At 53.7% G+C, this 11,734-nt stretch overlaps 1 protein-coding gene across 6 annotated transcripts in view; it reads right to left on the bottom strand.

Moving 5' to 3' along the window:
* Positions 1–9,603: 9,603 nt before the first annotated feature.
* The window catches only part of SLC25A25 (solute carrier family 25 member 25), a 36,530-nt gene continuing 34,399 nt past the window's right edge, over positions 9,604–11,734 (bottom strand). For all 6 annotated transcript variants that reach the window (XM_027556381.1, XM_027556380.1, XM_027556382.1 and 3 more), the window contains one exon: positions 9,604–11,690. In XM_027556381.1, the coding sequence (XP_027412182.1) occupies positions 11,506–11,690 (185 nt within the window). In that variant the 3' untranslated portion in view covers positions 9,604–11,505. The remainder of the gene's footprint in view (positions 11,691–11,734) is intronic.

Genomic DNA, 11,734 nt, shown 5'->3' with positions numbered 1-11,734 from the left:
CCGCGTGGTGGCACTGTAGTGGAGGTCAGTGCAGGTTAGGGAAGGCCGCCCTGGCTGTTAATACTGTTTGTTCAGGGCTTAGCGAGGGTCAGGCCTGGGTGAGAGGCTCAGTGGGCTTTGTGTCCTGGAATCCCTGGGTTCGTGGCCACGGAATGCTCAGCAGGGAGGTGCAGAGATGGCCTGGGGCATGGGTCCAGTTTTGCTCCCCACTGACTGTGGGACTCTGGGCAGGGCAGCAGCACCCCTCTCTGAGCCCGAGCCTCCCCCTCTGTCAAGGGGGCTCAAGGATGGCCCCACCTCCAGGGACAGTTGTAACGGCTCAACCGCAAGATACAGGTCTGTGTGTAGAAGGATGCCCGGCTTAGCGGGGGCTGGAGTTGTTCCAGTCCTGATCTACAGACCAGGAGACCAGGGATCAGAGGACACGGGGCCCTCCGAGGCCTTCCGGCCATGGATGGCCACCCAGGGCTTCAGTCCCAGGCTTGGGACTTCACGAGATGGACAGTAGGACAGGAGTCTATAGAGAGAAGCAGCTCTGGGAACAAGGAGGGGCTGTGGGGTCCCTGCTTTCCTGGTTTCAGCAGATGATGGGCACTCTGGTCCGCCGAGGTTGCCCTCCAGAGGCTGGACAGACAGCCAGTGAGCTGATCACTATGTGCTGTGCCCTCCCTGTTGGGGAGTGACGGGCCAACTCCCTCAGATCCACCCAGGAGAGTTTAACCTTTTTCTTTAATTTTTTTTAAAACATAGAAATAATTCATGGTCTTTGTATTAGCACGTGTTCAAATAAGGTTGGTGATGGACAGGGAGGCCTAGCATGCTGCAGTCCATGGGGTCGCAAAGAGTCAGACAAGACTGAGTGACTGAACTGAACAGATAAGGCAGCACCAACCTTAAGCCCTCCGGAGGCAGACAGTGCCATGTGGGGAGGCAGCAGCCTCAGCTTCTGCAGGGCTGTCCGCCACCTGCTTGGTTTGGTTCCCATTGTGAGCATCTGCCCTCGTCACCCTGTCACATTGGCTGGGTCTTCGTGTCTGCAGAGTGCTCCTGTGGGAGGGAGGAGGGAAGCTGAGGCCTGACGTCATACCACACGTCTGAGGGATGAGGAGCCGTGGAAGCCGCCTCTGAGGGGCCAACAGGTGTTCGGGTCTCCAGTCACTGCTGCCGGGATGCTGCTCCCCCTTCACTGATAAGCTTTTAAGTCCCCAAGGGGCCTGTGATGGCCATAGAGCCTCCCGCAGCAGGGCAGGAACTAGGCCAGGAGCTGCATGATGTGCTGGGGGAGGCCTTCCCCTCCCTGCTTTCCTTCTCTTCACAGACGGCCTTTTCCACATCACCCGCCCGGAGTTACTTGGTACTTTTCCAGCTGTTCAAGGAGGCTGGCTGGCCTTTCTCTGTCTCAATCCCAGAATCCCCAAAGGGAGCATTGGATGTGACCTGCTTGGGATAAGGCGGCCACCTTGAATCCATGATACTGTGGCCCGGGGAGGGTCTCACGTCTCACAACCCCACCCTGTGCTCCGTACCTTTTCTGCTCCTCCTGCTGAATCCGGTGATTGGGTGTCCCAGCCTTGGCTTCCTCGGGAGGCCTGGCCTAGTTAAGGAGACCCCGTGGTGCAGGCCAGACCCCAGCTGCTCATCGCCACACCTCTCCTCCTGTTCGCAGAGATGTTTTCTTCTGACTTTGTGTTTCTCAGAGGAAGATACGGTTAACGACAGAGCAGCCATCCTGGGGATAGGGGCCTGACCCCAATGAGGAGTGAGCTTGCTGCAGGCAGAGAGGAGCCTGTCCATACCTCCTAACCTCACCCACCTCCACTAAATGGTCACCTTGATGAAAAGTCCAAGTTCCTTGGACTTTTAGAACCACTAGTTAGAAGTTCCCTGTGACAGGGACTTCCCTGTGACAGGGGCTGGATAATGGCCAGTCAGCGCAAGGCCACCAATGCAAGGGGCCCCGAGTCCTGCTTCTGTCAGAGTATTCTCCCCAGAGGTGACAACCTTGCCTCACTCACCTTTTCCCATAATCGCCAGAGGGCGGTAAGAGGATGCAAAGCCCAGAGGAGCAGGTCACAAGGCCTGGTGCTGCCACCTTGCGGCCAATCCTGGGATCGCATCTTTGGGCCATCTTCCTTCTCCAAGGACTCTTACTTGCCCATCTGGAAAATGGGCTTCCTGGGTAGCTCAAATGGTAAAGAATCTGCCTGCAATGCAGGATACCTGGGTTTGACCCCTGGGTCGGGAAGATTCCCTGAAGAAGGGCGTGGCAACTCACTCCAGTATTCTTGCTGGGAGAATTCCATGGACAGAGGAGCCTGATGGGCTGCAGTCCACGGGGTCACAAAGGGTCAGACAGGATTGAGCGACTAACACAACACAACAAAAATGGGGTTAACATGCAAGGGTCTGAAGATGAGTGGGTAGGGAGAGTCACGCGTCTCAGGGGAAAGAACTGCAAGCCAGGGACCCTTGCCCCATTTTGATCAAGCTCAGGTCGTGGCGAGTGCCCTGTGGCGGTGGTGGCAGCAGTGGGTTTGAGGTGGGAACTCTATGACCTTGGGCAAGCCCTTGGAGGTCAATTACCCTTCATGAGGTTGTTGTAATCAGGGATGGGAAGGTTGCACAAAGTTGATGTGCACTGTTGATGGGTGAGGGGTGTTTTTCTGCAGCCGGTGAGGTACTGTTTCTTCTCAGAACACACTCCAGCTCTGTTTCCATCTGGGCTCCTGCAGTTCACAGCCGAGAGCTACTGTTTCCAGACAAGAGCTCCAGGAAGTAAGAAGGGGAGAGTCCTGAGACTGTGCAGATCAGGAGGGCTCCCAGGGGAGAGTGAGCCACAGCAGAGGCTTTAAGGATTAGGATTCTGGGTTGCTTTTTTTGTTAGATGGTTAAATTTTAAAATTTCATTTTTGTTATACAAATAATTGTGTATTGGGCATAAACAGATCTTGCAGAGAAGCAAAAAGATGATACCAATTATTTATAGACCCATCACTGAGATTTAAAATTTTTAAAAACAATTTAAAAATTCAGGGTGCTTCCTTGGTGGTCCAGTGGCTAAGACTCCTCACTCCCAATTAAGGAGGCCCAAGGTCAGTCCCTGGTCAGGGAGCTAGATCCCACATGCTGCAACCAAGAGTTCAAAGATCCTGCGTGCCACAGTGAGGATCCTGTGTGCTGTAACTAAAACACAGCAAAGCCAAATAAATACATATTTAAAAAACAAATACAATAAGAAAAACTTAAAAACATGTTTTTTGGAGAATAGCCTTCTAGTTATCTTTTTGTAGGCTGCATTTAGTGTGTGTATATATATAGAGAGAGACATATAAAATATCTTACATTTTTACATATAATTTGTATTTTACATATAAGTATTTATATGTATCCAACATATAAATGTTGGAGAAGATTCGTGAGAATCCCTTTGACTGCAAGGAGATCAAACCAGTCACTCCTAAAGGAAATCAAGCCTGAATATTCATTGGAAGGACTGATGCTGACGCTGAAACTCCAATACTTCGACCACATGATGTGAAGGGTCAACTCATTAGAAAAGACCCTGATGCTGGGAAGGACTGAAGTCAGGAAGAGAAGGGGACGACAGAGATGAGATGGTTGGATGCCATCATTGACTCAGTGGACCTGAGTTTGCATAAGCTCCGGGAGATGGTGAAGGACAGGAAAGCCTGGCGTGTTGCAGTCAATAGGGTCTCAGAGTTGGACACGACTGAGCGACTGAGCAACAACAACAAATGTATCCCACAGTTGGTGGCGGTTTAGTTGCTCAGTCTTGTCTGACTCTTGTGACCCCATAGACTATAGCCCGCCAGGCTCCTCTGTCCATGGGATTCTCCAGGCAATAATACTGGAGTGGGCTGCCATGTCCTTCTCCAGGGGATCTTCCCAACCCAGGAATCAAACCTGGGTCTCCTGCCTTGCAGGATTTCTTTACTGAGCTACAAGGGAAAACCCTCCAACAGTTAAATGGGGCCTATTTTGTGGCAAGCACTGTTTTAAGCACTTTACACAGCCTTTCAATATCCCTCTGAGGTAAGTACAAGTATTCCCATTTTACAGATGAAGAAACTGAGGCATCAGATTACGTGAATTGCTTGGTGTCACACAGTAAATAGCACAGGAAGGATTTGAACCTAGATTTCCAGGACCCAGAAACAGTGACCTTAATCAGAATATTATGATATTCCTCTCTCTAGAAATATTTTTTTAAATAAAAATTCAGATCACAATGTATTCCAGATCAGCAAGCACTCTCCCTCACTGTTTCTAGTTAGTGACTGCTCCGCTGTATGCCACTGCTGCCGAATTTATTTAACCAGTTGGATGGGAAGGATTTGGACGGGCAGAAGTGTCTAACAGAGAACAGGGCTGATACTGGAGGGGGGGATGGGGTGGTGGGCTAAATAATGACCCCCAAATATATCCAGGACCTAATCCCTGGAAGCTGGGAGCATTACCTTATGTGGCAAAAAGACTGTTGATGTGATTAAATTAATGATTTTGAGATGGAGAGATTTTTCCTGGATTATCCAGCTGGGCCCTAAATGTAATCACAGTCTGCTTATCAGATGGAGGCAGAGGGAGCTTTGACTGAAGAGATGTGAGAACAGAAGTGAGAGGCTGGAATGACGCCAGGAGGAGGTCACAAGCCAAGGAGAGCAGCCGGTCTCCAGAGGCCGGAAGAGGCAAGAGATGAATTCTCCCTGAGAGCCTCCGGAAGGAAGCAGCCCTGTGGGACACCTAGATTTCAGTCCATTGAGATAGATTTTGGACTTCCGGCTTCTAGGTCTATTGGGAATAAATACGTGCCGTTTTAAGATACCGCTTTGTAACAGCCGTCTTTGTTGTTGCTCAGTCGCTGTGTCCAACACTCTGCACCCCACAGCCTGCAGCACACCAAGCTCCTCTGTCCTTTAGAATCTTCCAGAGTTTGCTTAAACTCATGTCCATCGAGTTGGTGATGCCATCTAACCATCTCATCCTCTGCCTCCCCCTTCTCCTTTTGCCTTCAATCTTTCCCAGCATCAGGGTCTTTTCCAGTGAGTCGGCTCTTTGCATCAGGTGGCCCAAATATTGGAGCTTCAGCATCAGTCCTTCCAGTGAATGTTCAGAGTTGATTCCCTCTAGGATTGAGTGGTTTGATCTCCTTGCAGTCCAGGGGACTCTCAAGAGTCTTCTCCAGCACCACAATTGGAAAGCATTAATTTTTTGACACTCAGCTTTCTTTAAGGTCTAACTCTCACATCTGTGCATGACTACTGGAAAAACCATAGTATCGACTATATGGACCTTTGTTAGCAAAATGATGTTTCTGCTTTTGAATATGCTGTCTAGATTTGTCATAGCTTTTCTTCCAAGGAGGAAGTGTCTTATTAATTTCCTGGCTGCACTCACTGTCTGCAGTGATTTTGGAACCTAGGAAAATAAAATCTGTCATTAGGACACTAATATAAGCAGTACAGTCAGGGAACTACAGTATAGTCAGGGAAGAGAACCAGTCACAGGGAGCCAAGCACCAGAGGCAAGTCCTGCCTCTGTGTCAGTGTATTCTCAATAAGCTGTATTCCCAGCAATCAATAAATGGACACACGTAAAAAAAAAAAAAAATGCAGGGCAGGGGTTGGGCTCTTTGATGCAGTCAGGGGCCCCCAGCAAACTGGTGGGTGTGGATGGAGCCAGCTCAGGGCCTTCACAGCTGCTGTGGAGAGAGAGTCGTTCCTCCTGGGCCACAGGGACCGTGCGGAGTGGTGATGGCAAAAGGCCCAGAGAGACCATTCCTTTGTACTCCCCATCCCCCTTCTCCGGCGCCAACCTCTGTGTTATGGAAACTGAGATTTGGAGAGGCCTGGGGGCCTGGGGCAGCCCTCTGGCCCACCTCTGGCCTCAGTCTCCTCACTCCTGGTTCCTCCCTGACCTCCTGCATCACTGCCCTCCCACTGGCCTTCTTCCCACCCAGCACTGGCAGCCTCTCCAGCCCCTCTGACGGGGCCTCGCTGGTCCGCTCCTGCTTGCTCGCTGGCCCTGGGCAGCAGAGACCAAGGTCCATGCTTGGGCAGTGGGGCCCGGCGTGCAGGCTGCTGCTCCTCTCACCCTTCCCCTACATTCCAGTCCGCTGGGACTGCTGAGAGGGGGCCTGTGGGCAGCCTGGCCGCGAACCAAGGTGAGAACCGGGCTTGGGGCTTCCGAGTCAGCAAAGCTGCTTTGAATCTTGGTTCAGCCTATGCCCTTTAAAAAGAAAAAGAATATATGTGTTTTAGCTGAGTCGTGGTTTGCAGGATCTTTGTTTCCCGACCAGGGACTGAACCCTGGGCCCTCCAAATTGAGAGTGCAGAGCCCTAACCCCTGGGCCACCAGGGGATTCCTAACATTTGCCCTTTGGATGAATCTGGCGTTCCTCCTGGCCCTGAGCTGTAAGGCAAATACCGTGCCCATCTTCCTCATGAGGAAACTGAGGCTCAGAGAGGCATGAGACTTGCCTAAGATCACACTGCCAGGTGCCAGGATTCAAGCACAGCCCTGCCTCACTTTCCTCCAGCTCTCTGGGGCCTCCTGGCTGGGAGAGCAGCCAGGGACCAGTTTGTCACCTGCCTGAGGTCAGGCAAGGAGCCCCTGCCCCTCAGTGAAGTTCTCCGCAGGTGGGTCGTGGTGTGGGTCCAAGGCTGCCAGGCCAGGTGTGGGGGCAGGGGCCAGCCGTATCTTCACCCCCAAGCACACAGCCAGAGTGGGTCACTCTGATCTGCTTCAAGGTCTTGTCACCTGTTCCCAGGGAGGCCCTGGGCAAGCCCCTGCCCCTTCCGGGGTCTTAGTTTCCACCTCTGTAAAATGGGGACATGGCGGCCCCTTCCGGGGTCTTAGTTTCCACCTCTGTAAAATGGGGACATGGCGGCAGCTGCCCTGGTCCCCTGTGTGCACAGAGCTGCAGCTCAGCGATGGCACTCCCGGGACTGAGATGAAAGCGTCTCGCTCCAGGAAGGAAGCGCACAGCACATGGGCCAGGTCTCCCCACCCTCCCACCCCACCCCCTAAAGCCAGAGATACCAGGCCTCCTCAGTGGGGGCAGGGGGTGGGGGCGGGGAGGCAGGGGAGGAGTGGAATGAAAAAGCATTTAGGGGAAATTACTCTGTGTTTGGAATCCAGGATGGGGCCAGGGTACTGCAAGTGTTTAAGGACCGGCCATTTCCGTTTCCTGTCTCGTTTCAACTTCCCAACAGCTCTCCCAAGGCGCGTCTGGAGGTCGGAAGTCTGGAGTGTGTCTCACTGGGCTGAAGTCAAGGTCGTCCTCAAGGCAGCGTTCCTTCTGGAGGTTTTCTGGGAGACTCGACCTTGCCTTTTCCAGTTTCTAGAGGCCACAGGAATCTTTAACTCGGGGCTCCTTCCTCCATCTTCAAAGCAAGCGGCTCCGGCTGAGTCCTTTGTCCAGTCTCCCTGGCTCTCTCCCTACCTTCCTCTCCCACAAGGAAGCATCTTGTGATCCTGGGTCCACCTGGATAATCCAGGCTACTCTCTCTCCCTGTTTGAAGGTCAGCTGATTGGCAAACTTAATTCCATCTGTTACCTTAATTAGCCTTTGTTTGCCTTGCCACCTAATGCACTGGTTCTGGGGATTAGGACGTGCATGTCTTTGGGAGGGGATGTAATTCTGCTTCCCACACGACAGGATGCGTGCATGGATTTTATCCAATGACGAACTACTCGTTAGGCCTGTAGTGGGTGCAGGGCATGTACTGGGAACAGCATTTGAGAAAGTCGATCCTCTAGTTGGTCGTGAGAAGTACAAGGGAGAGAAACAAACGGGGTGGTGAATGAACTGGGCTGTGGAGGGAACAGGGCTGCCCCTGTAAGATGGCCAGGGAAAGCCTCCGTAAGAAGGTGACATGTGATTAAAGACTGGATGGAGGAGACTCCCCTGGTCCAGGGGCTGAGACTGTGCTCTCAAAGCAAGGGCACTGGGTTCGATTCCAGGTCAGGGAACTAGCTCTCCCATGCTGCAACTAAAAGATCCTGCGTGCTGCAACTAAGACCAGGGGCAGCCAACTAAATAATTAATAAGATTGGAAGGAGGGGATTAGGAACAAAGGCGGTAACCACAGAAAGGTTGGCTTGGTGACCAATATTGTCACCCGCCTCCCAAAGCGAACTTCTGTGCTGGAGGAGCCGCTCTCCCAGTGAGTGGGACCGAGCACCTGGGAACGTGGGACCCGGCCACCGTCCCAAGGAGAAGCCCGGATGGGGCGGCTGGGGGTACCCAGTGGTTGGGAAACGGTTTATGCCCGTTGCCCTGGTAACAAGGTGACGCAAATGGCGTGTTACTTTCCTAGCTGTAACAAACCACCCTGAACTTGGATGGCGGAAAACAATGGAATGGAATTCTCTCAGTGCAGGAGGCCAGAAGCCAGAAACCCCGGTGTCGGCGGTTTGGCTCCTTCTGGAGGGTCTGAGGCAGAAAGTGTGGCTACCTCTCCCCTCGCCTCAGACACCCTTGGTGTCTGACATGTGGACTCATCACGCCATTCATTCACACTGCGCTCCTCCACATCCAGATTTCCTTCTTCTTCAGTCTTTGGACTTAGGGCCCACCCTCGCCCAGGACGACCCCATCTTGACTTGAACACTTCTGTAAAAACCCTGTCTCCAAATTAAGCGACATCTGAAGTTCCCAAAGGACATAAATTTGGGGGGTGTGGAGTGGCCCCTGTTGAGCCCAGCACAAGTGGCATATGCATTTCACACACGGGGCACACTCTTGTGCCCCCTTACGGCCTCTGAAAGCCAGAGCCCCCTGGCACGTTCCCTAAGCTGCTTCATAGTACACCGCTCCACCCCACCCCTACCAGTGGCACCCAGGGCTTGCTGGGGGACTGGGGTGTGTTGTTGTTTAATGAACACTTCTTTGCACTGGGCACGGTCTTAGGTGCTGGAAGTACGGCTGCAAACATTCCGTTTCCACAAAGCAAAAAAGAGTGTTGGGGGCCCCCCAGAGGGACGGGGAGGAACCAACTCTGCGGCTGGAGAGGGGCAGCCAGCAAGTTTGAGAGAGGAAGAGGAGTTAGGAGGGGCTTCCAGCAGCATTGAGGGATCAGCTCTGCCCTGGATAGGCTGAATCAGGTGAGGGCCGAGGAAGGACCTCCGGATACAGCAACTTCCGGGGCACTGGCGACCTGTCGGAGCACCCCAAAGCGAACAAACATCCATTCTAAAGAGGGGGTGCCTTGAGAAGCCTGGAACGGGGAGCTGCTCTGTGTGAGGGGGAGGGGGAAGGTTTCTCATGTCCTCTGATGAGACAAATGGATTTGCACTCTAACATGTAGGCTTCCCTGGTGGCTCAGTGGTAAAGAATCCACCTGCCAGGGCAGGAGACGTGGGTTTGATCCCTGGTCCAGGAAGATCCCCTGAAGGAAATGCCAACCCATTCCAGTATTCCTGCCTGGAGAATCCCATGGACAAAGGAGCCTGGCGGGCTACAGAGAGCCTGGGGTCACAGAGAGTCGGACACGACCTAAGGGACTTGAGTGACACAATATTCTAACGTGGCGACAGCCCCGTGCCACCCAAGCCCAGGTCAGCAAAAGCATGACTCTCTCATCAGCTCTTAAACAACTTTATTAGAAGGCTGTTTTAAATGACAACTCCCAATTCTTTCTTAATTTGCTTTGTCACCAATTCCAGTTATAACTCTATTTATATATAACAGTAATTTTTGCATTGATCTTTGCATCCTATTTGAATTGTCCTTATCGGGCCATTCTGGTGAATGGAAATATGGCCGTGCACTTGCACAGAGACCAGCATTATTGAGCAGGAGGAGCGGGTTGGGGGGTGGTGGCCAGGACAGAGGGAGCCCGCTTCACAGGGGATGGCGGGGGGAGCTGGTGGCCTTCTCCTCCGGCCCTCACCCAAACTCACAGTGATAGGTACCTCACTGCCCTATCCTTCAAAAAGGGGGGAAAATAAAGAAATCCCTCCCCAGTCCAAGAAACGATTTGGACTTCCATCTTCAATGGAGTGGGAGTTTCCCTCCCTCTTCCCGCCCCCTGATCAAACCCTCAACTCCTAAGGCTTCCTGGGTGCTGGCCCCCTCACCCCCCGACCTGCCAAGGGCCCGTCTCTCTGCGGTCAGGGCCTTTCTGCCTTCTTTGCCTTTTTTCTGTCACCAGTTCAGAGAGGAATTTCTTTGGACAGGCACGAGGGTCACGCCCACGGCCCCCTGGTCCCTCCCCCCACCCCACCTCACGGGGGCCGGGAAGGTACAATCCACCAGGAACATAAATATGAATAAAAAATGAACTTGAAAATGACAGGCTATTAATCAAACAAATCTATAAAAATAGTTAGGACGTAACTCTGTTCAAATAAATACAAAATAAATAGGCTCCAAGCAGTGTGACACATTGCATCAGCGGAATGTGAAGTGGTCCCACCTGGCCCCGTGGGGATTGGACGCGAGTCCCCAGGGGCATCAGAAACAGACTTAAATGAGGTCAGCCAAGCCGTCGGCTCTCTGTCTTCCTTCTGGAAGACCAGAACCTGCACGTTTGTTCAGCTTCTCTTTCTGAACAAAACCCTTCTTCCAATGATACGTAATTATTAAGGCCTTGAACACCTTTTCCTTCTCTCGCCAGGGCATGCAGACGCAGGGCAGACATGGCCCTTCCTGCTTCAACACGATCCCCACTGCCCTCATGCCAGCGGGGCAGAGGGACTTGGTTCTGAGCTGGTGCCAGTCCTGACAGAGTCCGGGCCCAGCTCAGAGCCTCACGAGCCCCCCCTCAGCGGCAGGGAGCAGAGGCTCTCTGGGGTCCAGGACCTGTGAAGCCATGCGCCAGGCAGCCTGGCCCCCATCATGCACACGTGCATCCAGGTGCCCACCTGCTGGGCAGCTTGGAAGCCCTCTTCCCTGCACCAGCCAGCCAGCGGCAGAGCGGCCAGTTGGGAATCTGGGCTCAGGTTTCAGGTACAACTACCCTTCCCCACTGACTGAGGGGAGAGAAGCAGTGTGGGGAGAGGGCCGGGGGCCCTCCTCCTACCATTGAAAACAGCAGCGAGGAAGGAAGCGAGGTGGGCCCCCCGGGGAAGACGCGCAGCAGGCCAGAAGACGGCCCACGCCAATGGTCCAGCTGCGAGGATGCGATGGGAGGATGAAGCCGGCCTCCCAGCCCTGCTCTTCCGCAGGTGCCCCTGGGCAGCGTTCAGCCCCCAAGCGCTCGGGCCCATGTCCTGCTGAGCCCTGGGCCCTGCTGAGCCCTGGGCCCTGAGGAACACTCACAGGTCCTCCCTGGAATGGACACGCGGGTCGGCCGGGGTCAGCAGGACGCACCCGGTGGCCTGCCAGCTCTGTCCCCCCAACTTGCGGTCGCACCCCAGGGTTTTCACAGCTTGGCTTCAGTCAGCGTAGTGTTGGTACATTCACAGAATGAGATGGCTACACATCCCAGGGCTGGAAGCCCGGGATCAGGGAGTCTGCACGGGCGGCTGGCCCCCCGCCTGTCACCGCGACTGCACGCCCAGGGTGATCTTCAGGTTCTCGTACACCACGTAGCTGATGCTCACGGCCGGGATCACCTTCATGAAGTTGGGGGCCAGCCCCCGGTACAGGCCGAAGGCCCCCTCGGTCCGCAGAATCTGTTTGAAGAGGCTGCTCATGGTGACCTCGGGAGCACCCTCCATGGAGGCTGCAGTGAGAGACGCCACCTGTCAGGGGCCTTTCGCCGGCTCC

Source organism: Bos indicus x Bos taurus, chromosome 11 (assembly GCF_003369695.1).
Source record: "Bos indicus x Bos taurus breed Angus x Brahman F1 hybrid chromosome 11, Bos_hybrid_MaternalHap_v2.0, whole genome shotgun sequence".
NCBI lineage: Eukaryota > Metazoa > Chordata > Mammalia > Artiodactyla > Bovidae > Bos > Bos indicus x Bos taurus.
The sequence above is the reverse complement of the archived record's forward strand: the minus strand, read 5'-3'. Positions and strand labels throughout refer to the sequence as shown.